Source organism: Carettochelys insculpta, chromosome 6 (assembly GCF_033958435.1).
Source record: "Carettochelys insculpta isolate YL-2023 chromosome 6, ASM3395843v1, whole genome shotgun sequence".
Classification (NCBI taxonomy): domain Eukaryota; kingdom Metazoa; phylum Chordata; order Testudines; family Carettochelyidae; genus Carettochelys; species Carettochelys insculpta.
The window spans coordinates 81,705,953-81,729,734 of record NC_134142.1 but is presented as its reverse complement, the minus strand read 5'-3'; the positions used below and the strand labels follow the sequence as shown (position 1 = coordinate 81,729,734).

Below are 23,782 nucleotides of genomic sequence, written 5' to 3'. Positions count from 1 at the left end.
ACTTACCCACATTAAATTTCATTTGCCATTTTGCTGCCCAATCACTCAGTTTGCTGAGATCTTTTTGTAGTTCTTCACAGTCTGCTTTGGTTTTGACTATCCTGAACAGTTTGGTGTCATCTGCAGACTTTGCCACCTCACTGCTTACCCCTTTCTCTAGATCATTGACGAATAAGTTGAACAAGATTGGTCCCAGGACTGACCCTTGGGGAACGCCACTAGTTACCCCTTTTCATTGTGAAAATTTGCCATTTATTCCTACCCTTTGTTTCCTGTCTTTTAACCAGTTCTCAATCCATGAAAGAATCTTTCCTCCTATCCCATGACCACCTAATTTACATAAGAGCCTTTGGTGAGGGACCGTGTCAAAGGCTTTCTGGAAATCAAAGTATACTATGTCTACTGGATCCCCCCGTCCGCATGCTTGTTAACCCCTTCAAAGAACTCTAATAGATTAGTAAGACACGACTTCCCTTTACGGAAACCATGTTGACTTTTGCTCAACAAATCATGTTCCTCTACAAGTCTGACAATTTTATTCTTTACTATTGTTTCTACTAATTTGCCCGGTACTGACATTAGACTTACCCTTCTGTAATTGCCAGGGTCTCCTTCAGAGCCCTTTTTAAATATTGGTGTTATATTAGCTGTCTTCCAATCATTGGGTACCGAAGCTGATTTAAAGGATAGGTTACAAACCACCATTAATAGTTCCGCATTTTCACTTTTGAGTTCTTTCAGAACGCTTGGGTGAATACCATCCGGTCCCGGAGACTTGTGATTGTTTAGCCTATCAATTAGTTCCAAAACCTCCTCTAATGATACTTCAATCTGGGACAGTTCCTCAGATTTGTCACCCATAAAGGATGGCTCAGATTTGGGAATCTCTCTAACATCCTCAGCCATGAAGACTGAAGCAAAGAAATCATTTAGTTTTTCTGCAATGGCATTATCTTCCTTGATTGCTCCTTTTATGTCTCTATTGTCCAGGGGCCCCACTGCTTTTTTAGCAGGTTTCCTGCTTCTAATGTACTTAAAAAACATTTTACTATTGTTTTTTGAATTTATGGCTAACTGTTCCTCAAAATCTTTTTTGGCTTTTGTTATTACATTTTTACATTTAATTTGTCAGTGTTTATGTTCCTTTCTATTTTGATCCCTAGGATTTGACTTCCACTTTTTAGAGGACTTTAAAAAACTTTAAAAAACTTTTTATCCTTTCACTGCCTCTTTTACATGCTGTTAAGCCATGGTGGCTCTTTTTTAGGTCTCTTACTGTGTTTCTTAATTTGGGGTATACATTTAAGTTGGGCCTCTAATATGGTATCTTTGAAAAGTTTCCACACAGCTTGCAGGGATTTTACTCTAGTTACTCTACCTTTTAATTTCTGCTTAACTAACCTCCTCATTTTTGTGTAATTCCCCTTTTTGAAATTAAATACCAGAGTGTTGGACTGTTGCGGTGTTCTTCCCAACACAGGAATATTAAATGTTATTATGTTATGGTCACTATTTCCAAGTGGTCCTGTAATAGTTACCTGTTGGACCAGATCCTGTGTTCCACTCAGTACTAAATCAAGAATTGCCTGTTCCCTTGTGGGTTCCTGTACCAGCTGCTCCAAGAAGCATCAAGAAATTTTCTCTCTGAATCCCTTCCTGAGGTGACATGTACCCAGTCAATATGGGGATAATTGAAATCCCCCATTATTAGTGAGTTTTTTATTTTGATAGCCTCTCTAATCTCCCTTAGCATTTCAGCATCACTATCACTGTCCTGGTCAGGTGGTCGATAATATATCCCTAGTGCTATATTCCCATCAAAGGAAGGAATTGCTATCCATAGTGATTTTATGGAACATTATGATTCATTTAGGATTTTTATTTCATTTGATTCTATATTATCTTTCACATACAGTACCACTCCGCCACCCGCTCGACCCATTCTGTCCTTCCGATATATTTTATATCTTGGTATGATAGTGTCCCACTGATTGTCCTTATTCCACCAGGTTTCCGTGATGCCTATTATGTCAATCTCCTCCTTTGATATGAGGTACTCTAATTCACCCATCTTATTAGACAGACTTCTAGCATTTGTGTAAAAGCACTTTAAAAAACTACCACTATTCACATGGTTGCCCCTCCCTGACGTATTGGATTCTTTTGCCTGTGATTTTTTCTCATCTGATCTGGCCCATACTCTATCATTTCCCTTCTTCTCTTTCTGACTGAATTCCAGAGAATCTCTATCAATGGAGTCTCGCCTAAGAGAAGTCTCTATCCGATCCACGTGCTTCTCCGCACCAATCAGTTTTCCCCCATCTCTTAGTTTAAACACTGCTCTAAGACCTTGTTAATGTTTAATGCCAGCAGCCTGGATCCACCTTGGTTTAGGTGGAGCCCATCCTTCCTATATAGGCTCCCCCTACCCCAAAAGTGTCCTCAGTTCCTAATAAATCTAAACGCTTCTTCCCTACACCATCGTCTCATCCACGCATTGAGACTCTTTAGTTCTGCCTGCCTACCTGGCCCTGCACGTGGAACTGGAAGCATTTCTGAGAATGCCACCATAGAGGTCCTGGATTTCAGTCTCCTTCCTAGCAACCTAAATTTGGCTTCCAGGACATCTCTCCTACCCTTCCCTATGTCACTGGTACCTACATGTACCACGACCACCAGCTCCTCCCCACTATTGCACATAAGTCTGTCTAGATGCCTCGAAAGATCTGCAACCTTCGCGCCAGGCAGGCAAGTCACCATACAGTTCTCCCAGTCATCACAAACCCAACTATCTATATTTCTAATGATCGAATCACCCACTACTAACACCTGCCTCTTCCTAACAACTGGAAGGTGATATCACTGGTGAAGATATGTGAACAGAGTTGGCGGCGGGGTTTGTTGCAGGGATTGGTTCGAGGCTTAGAATTACTGTCTTGTGATCTATAGTGGCTGGTGAAGATATGTTTAAGGTTGGCAGGCTGTCTGTAGGCGAGGACAGGTCTGCCTCCCAAGGTGTGTGAGAGTGAAGGATCATTGTTCAGGATGGGTTGCAGATCGCTGATGATGCACTGGAAAGGCCTTAGGTGGGGGCTGTATGTGATGGTCAGTGATGCTCTCGTTTTCCTTGCGAGGCCTGTCTTGTACCAGGTGGCTTCTAGGTACCCGTCTGGCTCTGTCAATCTGTTTCCTCACTTCCTTAGGTGGGTATTGTAGTTTGAGGAAAGCTTGATAAAGGTCTTTCGAATGTTTGTCTCTGTCTGTTGGATCAGAGCAAATACAGTTGTACCTCAGGACCTGGCTGTATACAATGGATGGAAGCTGGAGGCGTGTAGATAAGCATAGTGGGAAGGAAGGAAGTCAGCACCATGCCCACATGCCTGTTTCTGCGGAAAGGTGTTTGGGTGGCTAAGAAATCAGAAGATCTGTCAGCTTTGCACTGACCGTAGGTGGGTCAGATCTCCCTCCAGTTATACAAATAGAGATGGTTCCATAGACACAGGCCCACGTGGTGTTGACACCTCACTGGTGACAAGGGGGCCCGGGAGCTTGTAGAGAGATTGTCAGCCCTCTGCCATGGGGAAACGAAGGCCCAGAAAGCGGCTCAAGTACTTGCTCAACTTGACCCAGTGAGCCGCCAGCACAGCAGGAACAGGGGACGCACAAGCCCCGCCTCCGTGGACGAGGCTCCGCCCCCTGCATTCACAGGGCTCTGCCTGGCCCCAGGGAGGGAGGGAGGAGTAGAGTGTGTTGCTATTGGCTGCACTCTGGGAGGCGACGCGGTGACGTGAGCTCGGCCGTGGTGCTGCTGACGCCGGTATGGTGGCGAATTGTCCCCGCGGCGCCTGGGCCGGGCCGAAGAGGAGGAGCCGGAGCCCCCGCGGCTGCTGCTGCCGCCCTTAGGTCCCGGCCCCCCGCCTTGGGTACCCCCGGTCGGGCCTCTCCTCGGCTATCCGGCTCGGCCGGGTCCGGCCCTTCTCCCTCCACCTCCACCAGGTGCGGCCCGCAGGTGAGCGCCCCCTCCCATCCGGCCCGGCCCGGCCCGCAGGTGAGCCGGGCCTGGCTCTTCTCTCCCCTGCGGAGCGGCTCCGGATGCCGCACCGGCCTGGGCGCAGCTGCAGCGAGCGGAGGGTGGCTCTTCAGTCGGCTCCTGCCCCGGCCTGCAGGTGGGAGCGGAGATCGGGCTCTCGTTGTCTGCAGCCAGGCCCCGTCCGCTCCGGGCGATCGGCCGCTCCAGGGACGCAGCGGCAGCGCTCGGCGGCGCTCTCCTGCATCCTGATCCTAGTTCGGGGGACACTTGCTGCGTTGCTCTGTGCTGCTCTGGCAGGCGAGGGACTGGTTGGTGCTGGGACGAGCGACTTCTGTAGCCCCAGGTTCACACCGCCAGTGGGGGATGGGGTATACCCCTTCCTCTCCCAAATATGAGTGTGCGCCGCGAAAACCCGATTGGGGAAAGAGTGCCACTGTGGTGTAGTTGTTGCTGGGGTGTGGCCTTAGGCTAGAGCTTCAGGAAATTCCTTGGGCTGTGGCGTAAACCGAGTAGGAACTATTAATAAAATATGTAATCTAAACACATTGCATTTGGATTTGTGGGGCATCTCACAAAGAGGGACATGCTAGTGTAGCATAGGGAGAGGAAGCATTGGGGATACTGAGGGAGAGGAGACAGCAAGTGGAATTTCTCTTAGATTAAAAATGGAATTAATCATAATGCTTCATGCCAGGGGAGAGTAGCATCTTTGGGTCTGTCCAGCAGTGGCTTTAAATTGCCAAAATAAGAATAAATTTGGGTCTCTGCTGGTGTGATCTAACAAAACAAACAAGCAGTCATGTAGCACCTTAAAGACTTACAACATAATTTATTAGGCGATGAGCTTTCATGGGGCAGACCCACTTCTTCATATCGGAAGATATGCAGTACAGCATTGATGGTTTTATAACACAGAGATTAAAAAAATGGAAATAAAAATTGGCAAGTTAGATACAGAGGTTGTGTGTGTGTGTGTGTGTGTGTGTGTGTGTGTGTGTGTGTGGAAGAGTACGGACCAGGGGAGCAAAATACTAAGTGTCCTGCCTGAGATCCCTATGAACATCCAAAGAGCGGGAGACTGTCTTTATAATGCATGAGGTAATTGCTGCCTCTATTAAGGCCAAGCCTAAAAGTATTGAATTTGAGTATAAACTGCAGTTCACACATTTCCCCTTGTAATCTGCTATTAAAGACTCGTTGTAAGATGCATATTCTCTGGTCTTTACCAGTATGACCCACTCCACTGATGTGTTCACGGACAGGTTTATGTGTACAGTAAACCCCCAAAATACGCGACTTCAGTTTGTGCGTAACTCACTTTAACATGAGTTAAGCATAACTTGAAGCTGGTGTGCTGCTGTCAGATGGCCTGGACAGCTAAGCAGGCTAAGAGCCCCTTTTCCTTGCTTTACCCCAGCACTTGTCAGGCTGACAGCAGTGTGGCTGGGGGAAGGCAGGGAGAAGCAGCCAGGAAACTGACCAGCCCTGATGAGCCCCTCTCAGGGTGTATGTTACAGTAATCACTCAATCAGAACTATATTACTACCAAGTCTCAGTGGAGGGCAACATGATGTCTTAGAAGCTGTATGAAGGCACAGGAACTCTGTAATGTGTCCCAAGATTTCTTACAGTTTTATGGGCTTTCCCCACTTTTCCATGTTGGAGAAGTATGGCACAGTGAAAAGCAGTGTCTAGTGCAATTAAATCAAAAATATCAAAACCGAATACATGAGGTATGAAGATGATAAAAACTGAGATTGATGCTGTATGGAGATTTGAAAATGAGTGTGAAGAATTTGGAATTGATATAGAAAGACAGAGAAAATTAGAATGTTTATAACTTCAGGAAGAGCACTGGGTTCCCTGAATAACAGCAGCTGACAGGTCTTCAGTAGGTAAGGTCACATTTGAAAAATGCACGCATAGTAAACTAAATTGAGCTCTATTTAACTGGTTTAGAAGGAAAAGGGATGAATGTTTGAGCTGGAATTTAAGTCCAAAGGGTTCACGTCTTACAAACTTGATGCTTATGTTTCTAAAAACATTTCTTCTGGCTGATTTAAGAAACATCTTAATCAGTATCTCCCAGTTAAACTGGATGGATAAAGAGAGTCCAATGAAGCTGTGTTGCCCAACTTGTTTTCGAACACTTGCCCTTCCTGAAAGTGCCTTAATTAATAACTCTATTCTACATAACATGTCCAAAATATTGGTCAGGGTATGCAAGGGGATGTGATGTGCAGTGAACTAAACTCTTTGCATTAGCTAATGCGTGGGGTCTGAAGCATTTTCAAATAAAAAAAAATATTACACGCAGCCCCAAGCTACACTAAATGAGCCACATTCTGCCTTCACTACATCTTTTTATGTTACTTGGAACAAATGGGTGTTGAGGGCAAAATTGACCCACAAGGGATGAATGAAGGAGAGTTAACAATAATAACAATATCTGTGTTCCTTTCCCTCTGCGATTCATAGGTTTTTGAAGCCAAAAGAGACTTTTATGGTTGCTGCATTACTCTGTGATCTCAGAGTCTAGCTCAGCAGTGGTAAATACTCAGCTTTAATAACAATCTGTGCTCTCATTTTGCATTTCCTTTCAGATAAATTATGTGCCAGCATTCTCAATAATCTGATCTGCTGTGCTTTTACTACAGCCTGTGCATGCAGATTTGAAAAGTGTTGTTTATGGGGACAGGTGACTGAAGAGATGTAGGTTAGTTTCTCACTTGTTACAGTTTGAAGACTGGCCAAAGTCAGAAGTATAGTAGGATGTTGGGTATTATTCTGAATACATGCCAACAAACCAACTGTGATACATTTTTGTTCAGGTATCTCTGTCAGCTAAGCCAGATCTTCTTAGTTCTATAGTACACATAAACTACCTGTACTGTGAGATTACCTTTCTTGTACATGAAAACAAAATGGATCCAATCATAAACTTCTTTTAGAAAGATGTGATTAAATTCAAGAAGTCCTGTTCTTGCAATGTGTGTCAGAGCTATAAAAGTGAGCAACCCCTGAATCCAAGGGGGGAAACATTTCAAGGGCCTTGAAAATAGAGAAGCCCAAAAGCTGCATGGTTCAGTTTGAACCTCTCTAATCCAGAACTCTCTCATCTGGCAAACTCCATAATCCATCATGATTTTAGTTAGCTGGATGACCATTTAGCATGGGTGTGGCCAAGTTACCCAGTGGTCCCTTTGTTTACAGCCACCAGTCTTGGCTTTCAGTGTGCTGTGCTGTTATTTAGCTGTAATTTACCCTAAATGTCTTTTAAGAGCCCAGTAAGTAATGGGAGTGTTGGTAATATGCTAGAAAATATTGATCTCCCATTGTCTTGCAAATTCTCTTGTCTGACACGGTCAGGTCCCAAGGGTGCCAGATGAGAGAGGTTCAACCTGTATCAAGTTGGTTACTAAATTTGAAAGTTGCTTATACACTGGGGCTATGTCTTACACAGGTTGCCTCTGTCAACAGAAGTCACTGTTGACAGAGAAACCTCGGCAGTGTCTCTGTTAACAGATTACTTCTACACATGAAAGCAGATTGAAAGAGCAATCTGCTATGTCGACAGAGAGCAGCCGGACTGCCCTCCCCTCTCTCAACAGAATGGTTGGGGGATCCGGAAGCCTCCTCTGTTGACAGACCTGTCTGTGTGGGCCCAAATCATTGTCAACAGCGACGCTATTCCTGATAGGGTACAGGGATAATGCTGCTGACTGAACAGCTGAGTTTTGTCAACAAAGTCTCTGCAGAGTGTTTAGCAGTGTAGACGCTTGGCAAGTTTTGTCAACAAAAGGGCTGTTCTGTTGACAGGCGTTGCCCACCTAGATGTGGCCTAGAGGTCAGATCCACTTGTGTTTGGGTCTGAACCAGAGAAGTGCTGAGCACCTACAATTCCTAGTCATTGTTCTTAATGAGATTTAGGCCCTGTGGGAGATGCCATACTGTGTTTGTTCTTTTGTGCACAGCCGTCTGTTGATTTTGTAGAAATATGCACTGGAATAATCTTTGAAGTACTGCAGAGGCAAGTACGGTATGAGTCTAAGGTTATATGTTAGCAAAGAAAGTACAGTCTGCACCTTTTATTTGTAGTTGGAAATAGAAGTAGTGCCAAAAGCTATTTCAGAGCATTTAGATTTTTAATATTATAGTTCCAAATAATTTAGGAAATTGTACTAAAACCAGCAGTATTGGTACTTTACTGCTTCCCAGCCTGCAGAAGTAGCATAATGTACAAAAGAATAAGCAATAATCAATAACAGTTCATGATGTGACTCAGATGTCAAAGTTCCTATCTTGTTTCAGCAAAAACAATGAGATCACATTTAGTTTTTAAACAATATTACATTTGCCTGAATTATCTTCAACTAAAAAGTCCAGAGAAAAAATTACCAGAAAACTATTATGTATAGTTTTCTAATTGGCACTAATGTTCAATGCAACCTAAGTGTATTTCCTTTTTCTTTCTCTCAGCCATTCTGAAACTATGTGGAAATGGGGCACAGGAGATGATTTGTCCCCTAAAGCAAAAGTGAGTATTAAAAGTCATTTTTTTTTATTTTGCTTGCTTGTTTGAGAGCTGAGATTTTAAAAAAAACTTGCAGATTTTGAAAATTTTCCATTCAAGATGTGGTAATAATTTGATTACCTGTTGTTGGTGGGTTTTTTTGGTAAGGATTGCTTTTATAACCTGCATAAAAGTCATAGTGACTTCATGCTCCCAGTCCAACTAGTTTTAATCTTCCGGATTTAGCCACCACTAAATTGCTTACCTGCAACCTGTTTGTCTTGATTTAAGAAAATATCAACATAAGCCATGTAAATATTAGATCATTTTCTCTTTTGCAGGCTGGCACTTGCCTATATACCACATTAATTGTATTAACTGCAACAGAGTACCTTAAGAGTTAAAATACTATTTAAACATCAATATTATCTTTAAAATACAGTCTTGAGGCTTTGGTTTATTTTTTTCATTTTCCAGATTATTTAATACCATGAATCTCATAACTTGTAATTTTCCTCTGTTCTGCTGAAAGTACTGTCTGCTACATCTGAAATTAAGTAACATATAGGGAAACTATTTATCTTTTCATAATGAGTAAAAATTTCTGTGTACGACTTCTCATCTCTCTACAAAAGAAAAGTTTCTAAAAACTACTTAAATAAAGTAACTGATGCTGTAATTTTGTGCCAACTTTTTTTTAAAGTTTATGTTGAGAGTAAGGAAAAATGCCATTTTTCTCCCTTTGCTTTAGTTAAGTTGATGGTGTTGTGTAAATGTGTAGTAGGATGGTGTGGATTCTTTAGAGTTTTTCAAGAGCTCTCCCTTAAGCATGGCCTTGACAGGTGTATGCGTTCCACCCACAGTCTAGATTTCTGCTGTTATGCCTTCATTTGGCAAGTGATCACTCCTGTGTTGAGGTTGCTTCTAATTTTTCAGTGGAACTGACTGAAAAATGAGAGATGTTCATTTATGGTAACACCTACAAAGTGTTAGCTGTTTTCTAGGCCAACAGAAAGGCACAGTCGGCTCTGAAGAGTTCAGACTGTTTTCCCCCCTTCCATTACTCTCTGTATGTCTTTGTCCTGTCAGTTATAACAGTATAGTGTCTCCATTGTATTGTAGTACTGCTTAGTTTTCACCGAAGAAACCAAATTGTATTACAGAGATTTCTGTTAGCAAGCTTTCATTTCAGTGTGGCTGTTTTTATGCATGTTTGACAAAAATTAAGGTAAACATTTTCATATCTGGCAGCCCCGGGAACAGGAGGTTGCTGGATATTCAAATATTCTGGATAATAGAGAGGTATACCTACCATGCATAACACTAAAGAAAAACAAGATTAGATATTAAGAAACAAACAAAAATGTATGCCAAGTACTTTATTTACCAAGAACAATAATATTGTGCACTGTAAACTTATTGTATTTAATTTGTATTTACTTTCACTATATTGTACTTATGGAGAATGTAACTAAAATTTGCTTATGGTTAAAATGCTGGTTATTTGAGAGTTCTGTGTGATAGCTTGCCAGATATGAAAGAGTTTACTGTACCTTGAATCTGTCTCGACAGTATGTTTACATTTTAAAAGGGGGAAATACTATACAATAAGCCCCTAAGGTACATGAGGGTTGGAGCCGGGTCCATGGGGGTTGGAGGGGAGCTTGGGGCATGTGGCTGGAGCCTCTTGCTGGGGGAGGTGAGCTGGGGCACATGGAGGGATGAGCTGGAGCCACAGGGGTGGGGGTGTTGGGCAGGTTGAGCTGGCGTGGGATTTAATGGGGGGTGAAGCGGCACGGCTGTCAAGTGGTGCCACTCTGGGAAACGGAGAAGTGGCTCTTAGTCTGCCTTGCTGCCCACAGCTGTGGGAAGCTAGGCAGGCTGACAGCCCAGCAGCTTCTCATTGTGAGAAACTTGCGGTAAAGTGAGTTCGCGTAATGTGAAGCTGTGTAAAGCGGGGGATTACTGTACAGTGCCTAAATGTAATTTTTTTGGCTGAAAAGCTGATGATTGTGATTTGTGCACAGCTTGGGTTGTATGCAGCGTTTTCTTTGTTCAAAAGTATACCTAATGACTGCAGGCTCATGGCTCGCAAAATGCAGCAGACATGTCGGTGTCTGATTTGACCGAACAGCTGATACGGACTGAACAGCTGGTAACACAGCTCAAAGAACTTATCAGAGAAAAGGATAATGAACTTCGGAATAGAGATCAACAGTTGAAGGTACTGTGTACACACCTAAGTGCGAGTCTTCAGGTGCAGAGGAAAATAAATTACCATTTTATATTCTTGAATGAATAAGCTGTTTTTTATAGAGATAGGTGTAAGAGTCAGTTATGTCACTAGTAGGGTTCGTCTACACTTGCATTCCTCTTTCAAAAGAGGCGTGCAAATGAGGGAAATTGAAAATGCAAATAAGGTGCAGATTTCCATACCTGGTGCCTCATTTGCATATTCATCTTTTGAAAGAAGAAAAGCAGTGTAGACACTGCTCTTTTGAAAGTAAACCCCATATTTGAAAGAATCCTTCTGCCCATTAAAAAAAAGGGAAGAAGGATTCTTTTGAAGGTGGGCTTTACGTTCGAAAGAGCAGTGTCTATACGGGTTTTCTTCTTTCAAAAGAGGAATATGCAAATGAGGTGCCAGATATATGAACCTGCACCTCATTTGCATTTTCAGTTTCCCTCATTTGCATACCTCTTTTGAAAGAGAAATGCAAGTGTAGATGTACTGGTAGGGACTAAGGAAGCAGTGATCACAATTTTCAGGTGTATAGGAATACATTACAGCTTCCTTTCAATTTGTCTTCCATTTCTAGAATTTTAACCAGCTTTGAGTATTACATAGATAATGAATGGTCCCTACGAAGAGCAGAGGCTTTTGATAAATATGGGGGACAACAGCTGCAAATTGAATGTTGAGCAAAGCTGGACAGGGACTTTTCCCTCCTTTTAGGTTAATATTGCTCAAAATATTGTTTAGCATTTAGTTAGGATGCAGACTTTTCCAAGACTGAGCTGCTTTCCTCCAAATTTTCTTCAGTCATGATTTCTGTATTCCTTGTGGTACTGAAAGTCATTCCAGAAATGGAAAGACTTTCTATTAGATGTGCTACAGATTGTGGAGAGATTTTCATCATTGACTTCTTCTGGTAGAACTCCTATTTATAGAAGGTTTTTGAAAAGTGTGTGTTTACCGATGTTTAATGAGATTTTTTCATGGTAGTCTACAAAAAATTTCAAGATACAGCCCTTTTCAAAATCTAATGTAGAACAAAGTTTGTTTTTGATTAACTAAACCTAAACTAAACCTAACCCAGTCCAAACAAAGCTATTTTTTAAATTAAACATTCCACTGCGGTGTTGTGAATCCAAGTGTTGTTCACCATAAGCACAAGTGATCAAGTGATCAGTATTCATAATATTAGTGTAGAATTTAGTTTGTCAAGGAGGAAGTGGAGCACCTCGTCCCAGTTATGGAATAAAAGGCTGAGATAGTGTAACTCCTGAGTTACCTCCTTACAAAAATAGGACACTTAAGTGTCTTTAGTGGGATATCTGAGTACTAATGCAACCCAAATGACTGCAGGGATCTCTGGAGAATGGAGGTCTCCAGATAATAAAATGTGCTGGTTATTTGAGCTGGGGCTGCTGGCCTCTCTCTGCCAGCCCTGATTGGGCAATCAGTCCCTCTGAAGCTGTTGTGGAGCCAGGCATGCTGGTTAACCAACTGCCGGCTAACGTGGCTTTTACTGTTTTAGTTTTGAAGGTTTAGGCCTTGAAGTAGTATTACTAATGAAGGAAAGGACAATTTCTTTAACATACATTTTAGTGTGAAACTGCCCCTTAAATTTGTTATCTGGGAGTGTCATAGTAGCCCTGTGCGGACACTCTGCAGTAGTGGAATATTCGCAAGCGGTCTTACAGATGCTTGGCTTCTCGGCATGAAGTTAAAATGTTCTTGTGGGGGTTGGAGTCTTTGGTAACTGTTTTGTATTAATGGTTATATATAATAAATATATATTTTGATGTTAATAGGAAGAAAAAGAAGCATCTGAAGCCAAGCTTTCTAAAGTAAAGCTTCAAAACAAAGCCAAAGTCACATTGCTAACCTCACAACTAGAAGAACTTAAAAAGCAATTATTTGGATCAGAAGAAGTGCAAGAGAAAAAAGCAGAGCAGAAGAGGAGAGTGAGTTTTCTCTTCCATTTTGAAAGTTAGAGTTCATGTTACCATGGTTCTGAAATCAGATCCACATGCTTAGATCTGCTTTAAAAATCCAGGGTCTGTGGCGACTTCTCTGTGTGTATTTCCTTATAATGGTAGCAGTTAATTTTTAATGAATCGTTTTGGATGTTTGCAACTTGCTTTCTCCTGCATTTGTTAACACATGAGAACTAGGGAAGGAAACTGGTTAGAAGGTAACTGCTTTCAAAAATGGAGGACTGGTTAGGTTTTATCATTCAAGGCAAAATGTGAAAATATACAGATGACAAACTATATTAGTAAGAATATTTCATTTCAGTAGTTGAAGTTTTACCATAAACATGGATTTTAAAAATACACGTGTTTCTTTAAAACTGTATGGCCATGTCTACACTATCCCAAAACTTCAAAATCAAATGGCCATTTCGAAGTTTACTAATGAAGCACTGAAATACATTTTCAGTGCCTCATTAGAATGTGGGTGGCCGCGGCACTTTGAAATTGCAGCAGCTCGCCGCTACGCAGCTCATCCAGATGGGTCCTTTTTGAAAGGACCCCGGCAACTTCGAAATCCCCTTATTCCTATCTGCTGATAAGAGCCCCATCTGGATGAGCCGTGTGGATAGAAATAAGGGGATTTCGAAGTTGCCAGGGTCCTTTCGAAGAGGAGCCCCATCTGGACGAGCTGTGTGGTGGCGAGCCGCGGCAATTTCGAAGTGCCACGGCCGCCCGCATTCTAATGAGATGCTGAATATGTATTTCATCGCTTTATTAGTAAGCTTCACAATGGCCATTTGCGTGGCCATTTCGAAGTTTTGGGATAGTGTAAGACATAGCCTGTGTTTGGTGAATTGTAAAATTGTATGTGCGGCTTGTAACACAAATGTTTCAATACTTAAATCTTCATAGTTTTTTTTATTTTAGAAAACTGTGTTGAAATTGGCTATAATTTCCGAGGGCTAATCCTTTTTATGCATGTCTTCCAAAGCATATTGTGGCTGATAATTTAAAGTGAACCTACTGTGCAGTTGTGGTTTGTGATGAAGATCACTGGTTCTTGCGTGCAAACCATATACTTAGGTTGTCAGATTTGTAGGCGCATGTTTTGTGATTGTAAATAGTAACTGATTTGTAGAAATTAGTTATCTAGTACTTTTTTTGCAAAATTCTAGATAGCAGTGTTTCACTTCAGAATAGTGTGAATACATACTTTCAGAAATAACCTTTTTTCCCTTCTTCAGCATCCTGTTAATTTCCCGTTCTTTCCTGGGTATGTCAGTTGTGCTTACCAGGAGAAATGTTTGGACTTATTGCTTGTACAGGATAATGCATGTTCATCCAACATATGTGGTCAGCCTGTTTAAACTTAAATGTTGAAGGTTTTGTATAGACTTGACATAAATACGTTGGTTTCTTTGTTTAGTATCTTGCTGGGACCTTAAAAGTAGTGGGATTCTGTGAGGTACTCTGAAATATGCAGTAAAGTTTCATATGTAGGTTGACGGTTTGCCTACCAGTATCCTCTGAATTACTGGAGTTGCGGGAATCTTTTATTTGCCTTCAGAGTCTTAAAATGTCTCTATTTACATGTAGGTATCTAGAGATGGTGACCAGGAAAATGCTGCAGCTAACCGTGGGAAATTATTAGTACTTAGAAGGAGAATTGAAGAACTAGAATTCCAGAACACACAAAAAAATGAAGAACTACAAAAAAAGGTGGGGCTTTATGTGATGTTAACAAGGCATTTTCATCTATTCAGTGTAGAATTACTTCTAAAGACAGAACAGTTGTATTGTGAAAATGGCCTATAGAGATATCGATACAGACAAAAGGCTGGATCCTGGAATTTTTGTCATTAATTTTGTTAGTGAAGAGTCAAGCTTTAAATGTGTGTTTTGCAGTCATTACAAATTATTGGAGTTGGGAACACTGTATATGGAGCTAAAGCTTGACCATTCTCCAATTTTAGATCAAATCTGTGCATGACTTCATTTTTCTTTGTGGCCTGTTATTTTTGGCGACAGGAATAAAAATAAACAAGTGATGCCATTCCTTAAGCTGAAGCTGTGTAGTACAGCCTCAGCTGTGAACATTTCTGCTAGCTATGGAGAACTGCAGGAATGCTGATTGTACAGAAATTGCATAGATAATAGGGCCAGTACCACTCTCAGTTGCAGTCAAAATCTGATCATGTTGGAAACTTGACTTTCATGGCCACAGTGACCTGGAAGAGGAAGTAGGTGATGTGATCATGCCATCACTTTTAACCCTCTCTGGGTGATAGAATTTAAGTTATAACTATAGCCATTTCTTCATTCCCAGATTGCCGAATTGGAGGCCCAGTGTCAGCGAGGGGCTGAAATGGATGCCATGCTTGCCAAGAAGGAAAAGAAATTAGCTGAAAAAGAAGCCTACATCATTGAGTTGCAGTTAGCATGTGACTCAAGCAGTGTTTCAAAAGAAACACTAGCCCCTAGTGAAGAATTAAAGGTACACCATTGGTATATGTTTGTTAATGGCTGCTCAAGTGGCAAATCTGCACAGACCTATGTGTGAGAATCAAAGGATTCTGCACCGTTATACTAGGGAGGACAACTTTATGTCTTGGACCACTGCTGATCAGAAAAGTCCTATTCTAATGAGCTCCAGTTAATCTGATGAATTTTTATTTATGCATAATGTTTTCCAACTTGCACAAACATCTTGAAATAATTCATAGTAATATTTGGGAATGAGGCGACAGGTTTCACTGACAACTTAAAAGTTAAAATCTAAATCTAAGCTAGCTTTAGCTTTGAAAAGTCTTATGTATTCACAATGCTGTTTTTTTTAACCCTGTGTATATTTCTCTAATTGTCTTATACCTTGCCCTCCAAACAATCAGCTGTCCACGAAAGAGTCTTCACTGCAGAGCATGCAAATTCTCATTCAAAATCTTACCAGGAAAGTTGGAGATAGTGAAGAAAGATGTGGCTTACTCCAGGAAGAGATTGAGAGACTTAAAAATCTTCAGAACAAAGACAGAGATCACTTCCAGGAAAGAGAAGCCATGTATATGGAAAACGTAGGTGAACAAATTGTAAAAATGTTTTAATTCTTTCAGGCCCAGAGTTGATACAGTAAACCCTCGATTTTATGGACCCTGATTTAGCGGACTTTGGGAACAATGGGGATGGGGAGGCCATTGTTCCTGAAGTCCGCTACATTGGGGTTTGTAAAATCTCTCCCCGCTCCCCCCTCCAAAAAAAAAAAAGAAAAATTGAGACTTACGTTGTCGCAGCCCGAAGGAGCCACCACTTTCTCCATGGGAGCCACCATGTGCTCCTCCCACTGGGATGGAGCACATACGTGGGCACACTGGCACTCGTGTACATGCCCCATCCCTGGTGGGAGGATCACGTGGCAGCTCCGGCGGCAGTTTCTCCAGCTGTGCTCAGCATGAGGCACACCGCCGCGTGGCGGGGCGCCTCCAGCTGCGTGTGGCGGGGCTGCTTAGCACCTTGGGCTTTGTGTGACGAGGCGGCTCCAGCCGCGCAGGGGAGGTATCTCGAGCCACATGCGGCAAGGCAGCTCCAGCCATGCTGGTGGGGTCCCAGCCATGTAGCCGGGTTCAATGGTCTTCTAGTGGCAGCAGCTCTGGTAAGTGATAGGTATTTTTTTGATCAAAGCAGTTTTCTTGTATCACTGCTAATGGAGCTGTATAGCATTATAAAAGAATGTAGCTAGAACTGAGAGCTGTTTAACTAAAAGGAGGGTGGGCAAGAGAGTCTTGAAGTACCTTAAAGATATGGAAGTGAAAGAGCAAATCAATATACAAACAACGGTAAAAATTGTATCCATTCCTTTATGGTGCTGAATACCCTCAGGTTCCCTCAAGATCGCTTCTCTGTTTTCAGTGGGCAATGAACTTGTTGAGTACGTCTGGGATTAAGGCCTAACATTGATAAAATGCTTCCGTCCCAACACTCCTAGAGTGCTTTACAAACTATATTTAAATATTATTTTACCCAGTCTAGAAACGCCATTTTTTCACTATAGAGATGACTGCATCTGTTTGTTTAATAACCTGCAGTACTGCTAGTCATTTTTGGGACAGGAAATAAAGAATAATATATCCAGGTGAAATTATATAAGCCGTTTTGAAGATGCAGACTGTAATTACTCAAAAATACAGTTGGGAGATAGTAGCTAATGTGACTTCTCTTCTTAAAAATGAGTTGTTCCCCGCCAAATAATCATTCAGGGTTAGGCCCCTGTGGTTCCATATCTGACAAGCTTGTGAGGTGCTCAGGAAAGAAACATTTTGAAACGGAAAACAAGTAGTTAAGGGAGAGGTAGCTGTTGTACATGGCTGCAGTTTGGGAAGGGGTGAGAGAACCAGGATAGAAGTGGCTAAAGATCAGACGTGTATATAGAGATGAAAGGTTAAAGAGTTAATCATAAGGGAAACAAAGCAAGACGGTTGAGTTGTGTGAGGCCAAACAAAAGCAGATTCTTTCATGATATTTGGAATGGCTTTTCTCAAAGATGATAGTCCTTAGCAACAAAATTCTACTCTTACTAAAGTTGCATTTATTTTGGTTAAACTTCTTGACTTCATTGAAGTTACTTTAGATTTACGCTGATGTCGCTGAGAGTAAATCTTGTCATTGGGAATGGTTAGCACTAACTCATTTAACTGGTTGCATTTTTAATGATGCTGTCATGTATGTGCGTGCGCTCTAGGGGTTGTTTCAAACTTAGATTTTATTAATTTGTTTTCAGATACGCATGTTTCAGAACATTATCCAGGAAAAGGAAAAAGAATTGGTGGGGCAAGCCCAGAAACATGAGAAAGAGCTGTTTAAATTAATTGCTAAATCTGATGCCAGTGCTGATCTGGAACAGGTATGTTGGTAATGGGAGCTCACTGACTTGCTTTGATTTGGGCAGCTCTGCAGGAGGATATGCAAGGAAGAATATGTGGGTAATGCCCATCTGCGAGTCAAAGCTCAGGTGATACTTTGGGAAGCTGGAGCGATTTGTTTTCTTCTTTCCTCTAAAATATAAATTATTTATTTCTCTGACTAGTTGCTTAAGGCACTGAAACAGAAGCTACATGAAAAGGAGGAAGTCATGCTCGGTAGAACACAGGTGATAGACATGCTACAGAAAGAACTGGATGGCAAGGACCAGCTGCTGAAAGTAAGACACTGTACATGGAGTGTTCACAGTCTAGTACATAAATTCATTTAAAACCATGTATTTTGTAAGTTCTTTGCTTTTTTACTCATTCAGTTTTATACATGCATCACTGTCTAGGCCCTTCATGCAAGTTTGTTAAAAACACCATAATAATTGTACCAACTTGTATAAACCCAAGCCAGAAAATAACTGGCTAAAAAATAAAATAATAATCCAACCCTTCCTTGAGCTTCCCCCGCCAAATGCTCCATCCCTCTCATGGATATCAGTCCTTTCCTTGCCCCCTCAGAAACTTAAAATAAGAGGAATGTGTTTTGTACTGTGCCCTTAAAAGGGCAACAGATTAAGGTTGTATGTCATCTGGGAGGGAAGAGTGAATTGTAAAACTAATGGCCTCTGCATCAGAATGGCCCAGTTAGCAGTCGTCCTTAAAATGGAAAGGATTCTAGCTTGAATGTTTCCCTTGATTGCAACTATGTTAGCTAAGTAGATTGTAGGCTTTCTATGGAGTATATCTTACTTTGTGTATATACGCTGCTTAGTTGTATGGAACCAAGACCTCAAGTGGGCCATTGAGTTCTATTGAAATAGAAATAAACCTCATGGGATGGTGACGGAAAGGTGAAGAAAGATTATCAGGCAAAAAAAACAACACTTAAAATTCTATCCAGAAGCCAATGGGTCGTAGCTAGTGTAAATTCTGGAGCACTGAGCAAGGTGCTTTTTTCCAGGAATTTTCACTTAATTCAGTTGGCTGTTACACTTTCCATCAGTTTCATTGGTTTTGAGTCTATAGAAGGCATTAGAGTAGATTTATCTTGAGGTGACAAATATATGGATCATAACAAGGTCAGAATTGACCAGATGTGGATGAAAAAAGCCTTTATTACTGCAGCTATAAAATTAAATAAAATTACTCCCTAGAGCAAATTCAGGGTTTGTGAAACAGGAACTTAAACTGACTAACATTGTCATTGGCTGTGTCTGCACTAGCCCCAAACTTTGAAATGGCCATGCATATGGCCATTTCGAAGTTTACTAATGAAACACTGAAATACATATTGAGCGCTTCATTAACATGCGGGCGGCCGCGGTGCTTCGAAATTGACGTGCCTCACCGCCGCGCGGCTCGTCCTGACGGGGCTCCTTTTCGAAAGGACCCCGCCTACTTCGAAGTCCCCTTATTCCCATGAGCAGATGGGAATAAGGGGACTTCGAAGTAGGCAGGGTCCTTTCGAAAAGGAGCCCTGTCGGGATGAGCCGCACGGCGGCGAGGCGCGTCAATTTCGAAGCGCTGTGCCGCCCGCATGCTAATGAAGCGCTCAATGTGTATTTCAGCGCTTCATTAATAAACTTAGAAATGGCCATTTGCATGGCAATTTCGAAGTTTGGGGCTAGTGTAGACACGGCCATTGTTTCCATTTTGAAGTTCTCACTTTACAGGATACTTACAATATTTTTATCTCTCCATATTTTAAAGCTTAGCCTTTTTTTTTAAGTTTTAAGATTTTTTTTAAAAGGCTTATACTTGGTATTTGGTAGAGTCAGTGTGCAGTAATTTTGTTTTGACCATCCACTGTAGAGATTGTTGAATACCACTGACGAAGTGGGTCTATTCCCACAAAAGTTTATGCTCCAAAAAATGTGTTAATCTGTAAGGTGCCAAGGGACTTCTCATTTTTGCAGGTACAGACTAACAGGGCTACCCGTCTGATATTTGCATACTACTGTAATCTCAGTTTTTAAAGATATGTAGAGGTAATATTTGCATATACAAGAAGAGAACTGGGAAAACACCATATACATACTTATGTCTGAACATTTTCCAGATAAAAACACTTAAGACATCTTGCTGGATTCCAGACCATTTATTAAAAGTATTCTTTAACAAACTATAGTGATGGCTGTTGATATGGCCTTGGAATGCTGGTTGGTAACGGCAAAGAGCTTCTCTCAATTATCCGTAATATTTGACTATCTGGCAACCTCCTGGTCCTGAGGCTGCCGGATATGAAAGTGTTTTACTGTATGTGCTTTTTATCCAAGAGACCTTTCTTCTCTTTATTCTACCTCTCTTTATCAGAGGACATTTTCTCTTACATCACAAGTCAGGATGCAGATAGCACTGGAACAGTGTAGACCCTCCATTGTATCTTCCAGGTACTGCTATGGAGTTGAGCTCTTAGATATTTGTGACGGAGCCTGATGCTGCAAATTGACCAGCTCTGACTGTGATCCATCTTAAAATGTGTTGCATGTGCACAGGAACAGGTGTGGGGTGCATGTAGAACACCTGAGAGAGACTGAAACAGTTTTTTCTTTTAATATAGGAAATTAATGAAAGCCTGAAACGTCTGCAGTCAGAGAAGGAGAATCTCCAATCTAAACTGGATGCTGAGAAACATGTAATGAGAGCCCAGCTGAGAGACATGATGGAGAAACATGAGCGTGAAATGACAAAGATCAAGGAAAAACATAATGCTGAAGTGCATGAGATCCAAGAGAAGCATGAAACTGAGATGCAGGAGAAAGACCAAGTCCTGCTGCAGCTTCAGAAACAAGTGGCAGCATTAAGTAATAATGGACAGAATAACTCGGAACACGCTATAGATGTAGATGCTGTAATTAAACAACGGATGGAACAGCTAGAAGGTATCACGCTGAAGCATAGCTCTTAATTTGAAGAACTTCCTTCTCATTCCATTGTATGCTCTGGCCAAATTCAGAATGGGTATAAACTGGGTACAGCTTCGCTGACTGGAGTGGAGTACTTGTGGGTTCTTTTTCATTACGTGGGAGATGCTTAGATGGACTAGAAGGCCCTAAAAATAACTACATGCATTATGTTATATCTAAATTTGGCCTAGCATTTTTAACCAGTGTCTGGTCCCTTCTAGGTATGACTGCAGTATAGACATTTTTGCAAGTGTTCCTGAGTAAACAGAATGGGTGAGTCTACACTTACATTCCTCTTTCGAAATAGGTATGCAAATGAGGTATAAATTTGCATATTGACACCTCATTTGCATATTTTAATTTTAGAAGAAAGCCAGTGTAGATGCTCCCCTTTGGAAAGTAAATTCCATCTTCGGAAGAATCCTTCTTTCCTTTATTTAATGGGAAGAAGGATTCTTTTGAAGATGAGGTTTACTTTTGAAAGAGCAGCGTCTACACTGGCTTTCTTCTTTCAAAAGAAGCTCTTTTGAAATTAGAATATGCAAATGATGTGACAAACATGCAAATTTATGCCTCATTTGCATTTTCAATTTGCATACCTATTTCAAAAGGGGAATGCAAGTGTAGACGCACCCAATGAGTGGAATCCTGAAATGTGTTTCATAATTACTTTGATCCTCTTACTAGAATTCTAAACGATGATTGTGGTGGTTGTCTGCTAGGTCAAATGAAGCTGAAAACAGAAGAGGCCAGAAAATCTGAAGCTAAATTCCTTAAAATGAAGGCATGGTCCAAATCAAGAATCAAGCAGCTGGAGGATGAACTGAAAACTGTATGTGTAAGATTTTTAACTTAAGATTATGTACCTATTTTACAATGGGTTGTGATTGTAGATTTGATTAAAAGATCTGAAATGCAGTGTAAAAAGCCCCCTAAATAGGATTTTAAGAAGCACTTAATATTTCAAAAGAAGAGGATTTGTGGTAGTGAATTCCAAACAGTTATTCAACAGAGGCCGTGTCTGCACTAGGCAAAAACTTTGAAATGGCCATGCAAATGGCCATTTCGAAGTTTACTAATGAAGCGCTGAAATACATATTCAGTGCCTCATTAGCATGCAGGCAGCCGCGGCACTTCGAAATTGACACGGCTCGTCCAGATGGGGCTCTATTTCGAAAGGACCCCAGCTACTTCGAAATCCCCGTATTCCTATCTGCTCATAGGAATAAGGGGGCTTCGAAGTAGCCAGCGTCCTTTTGAAAAGGAGCCCTGTCTGGACGAGCCGCGTGGCGGTGAGCCGCATCAATTTCGAATACCGCGGCCACCCGCATGCTAATGAGGCGCTGAATATGTATTTCAGCACTTCATTAGTAAACTTCGAAATGGCCATTTGCATGGCCATTTCGAAGTTTTTGGCTAGTGTAGACGTAGCCAGAATGTTCTAAGTAGTGCAATAGCCAGTAACTTAAGCCCAAAGGAAGAGGTCTGCCAGTTTATAGTAACTTGTTGCACTTGACTGTTTTAGAAACCTTGTTACTCTAAATCTTACTAAAAAAGAGAAATGATTGTATGAGTTTGGATTTTTTTTTGACATTTCAGTGTATTTGAAGGAAATTAATGATGCTTCTCTTTATAGCTATCGTCAAAGAATAATGACATATCTGCCTTAAACAACTGTATCTCAGAATTAGAAATTGAAAAGGAAGAACTACAGTCAAAATTACAAGCGTTTTCAGAACTCAGAACTCAAAATGGTAAATGTATAATGTGATTGTACTGTTTTTTGTTTTTACGTCATCATCTTAGATTTTCAGTTGATGACTTTCAATAAAATAAAAGACAAAGGCGCGATCTTTATTGTGATAATGTATCGAAGGACAACAACTTGGCAGCTTTGAAGTTGAAGTACGCTGTATAATGACAGTTAATTTATTCAGCTTTATTCTTTGGAGGTTAAAAACTAATTTTCTTCATGAAATTGAAAATAGCAGCAGAAGATACATGTATTTGAAGAAAGTTACTTTGTAATCTTCTCTCCTCAGTATTGCCTGTGTATTATACCTGCATCTTCAAGACGCGTACAGTTTTAGGCTACGTCAACACTAGAGTTTTGTCAACAAAACAAAACTGTGGTTTTGTTGATGAAACTCTCAGAGCATCCACATACAGTGCACTTTGTCAACATTCTGTCAACAAAACTCAGTACTTCTGATGGCAGCATTCTTCCTCTCTGCAATGAGGAAAAATGACTTTTTCAACCAACAAAAAGGCTGTGTAGGTGCTCCAGGAGGCCCTCTGTCAACAGACAGGGCTTCTTATTCACCGGGCAGCCCTATTCACTGAGCTTCTGGTTTGCTGTTCTGTTGAGAGCGCGGCTGGGCAATCTGGCTGCTTTCTGTCAACAGAGTGGAATGCTCTTTCGATCCGCTTTAGTGTGTGGATGTGATCTGTTGACAGAAGTTTTGCTGCAAGATCTCTTCCAACAGTAACTTCTGTTGACAGATCAGTGTAGTGCAGACATAGCCTTAGAGTTGGCCTTTCTGAGCAGAAAATGTCATTGAAGCAAAGTGGGCTGTGGTTTTCTGTAATGTGGACAAGACTGCACAAGAATTCAGGAGATCTGAGTATAGATTCCAGCTGTGCTACAGTTTAACATTGGTCAGTTCACTTTATGTTGCTGTCCTTCAGTTCCCCATCTGTAAAATGGGGATAATAGTACTTCCCTTTGTAGTTTTGAGTGTTATTGATGTATTACTAATGGCAGTGTTATAAATCTACACTGACATCATTGATACCTTCCCATCCAGATGATTCTGTGATCTCAGTTTGGTCTGCAACTCTTTCTTTAGATATTTGTTTGTTTACCATGTTATTTTGGCAACAAGTAATGAAGATAATTGTTTGTTTTTGCAGAAGAACTGCTGGCCAAGCTGGAATTATATGAAGAGCAGCAACAGAAACTGCAGGCTGATCTTGAACAAGTTACAAAGAGGGCAGCCTCACAGGTTTTCTGTTTACAGTTGATTCATGTGAATTGTTGATTAGCTTCATGGTGCTAACTGTAGGCTTGAAAACAGTATTACTAGAAACTGGCATTTGAGTTTAAATTTTATTGGCTAGTGTGCAGAACTGAGATGCCAGTTGTGATTCATTTGGCTAAAAAAGTCTGTTT

At 41.2% G+C, this 23,782-nt stretch overlaps 1 protein-coding gene across 3 annotated transcripts in view; it reads left to right on the top strand.

Annotated features, from left to right (window-relative positions):
* The first annotated feature begins 3,774 nt into the window (after window positions 1-3,774).
* LOC142014607 (uncharacterized) overlaps window positions 3,775-23,782 on the top strand; it is a 75,458-nt gene continuing 55,450 nt past the window's right edge. For 2 of the 3 annotated variants that reach the window (XM_074997465.1, XM_074997464.1), the window contains exons 1-13: window positions 3,877-4,009; window positions 8,510-8,567; window positions 10,624-10,767; window positions 12,582-12,734; window positions 14,343-14,465; window positions 15,073-15,240; window positions 15,635-15,814; window positions 17,515-17,637; window positions 17,821-17,934; window positions 20,265-20,586; window positions 21,333-21,442; window positions 22,247-22,364; window positions 23,524-23,615. In XM_074997465.1, the coding sequence (XP_074853566.1) occupies window positions 8,523-8,567; window positions 10,624-10,767; window positions 12,582-12,734; window positions 14,343-14,465; window positions 15,073-15,240; window positions 15,635-15,814; window positions 17,515-17,637; window positions 17,821-17,934; window positions 20,265-20,586; window positions 21,333-21,442; window positions 22,247-22,364; window positions 23,524-23,615 (1,692 nt within the window). In that variant the 5' untranslated portion in view covers window positions 3,877-4,009; window positions 8,510-8,522. Of the gene's footprint in view, window positions 4,010-8,509; window positions 8,568-10,623; window positions 10,768-12,581; window positions 12,735-14,342; window positions 14,466-15,072; window positions 15,241-15,634; window positions 15,815-17,514; window positions 17,638-17,820; window positions 17,935-20,264; window positions 20,587-21,332; window positions 21,443-22,246; window positions 22,365-23,523; window positions 23,616-23,782 lie in introns of all 3 variants that reach the window. The other variant, XM_074997466.1, reaches the window with a different exon arrangement.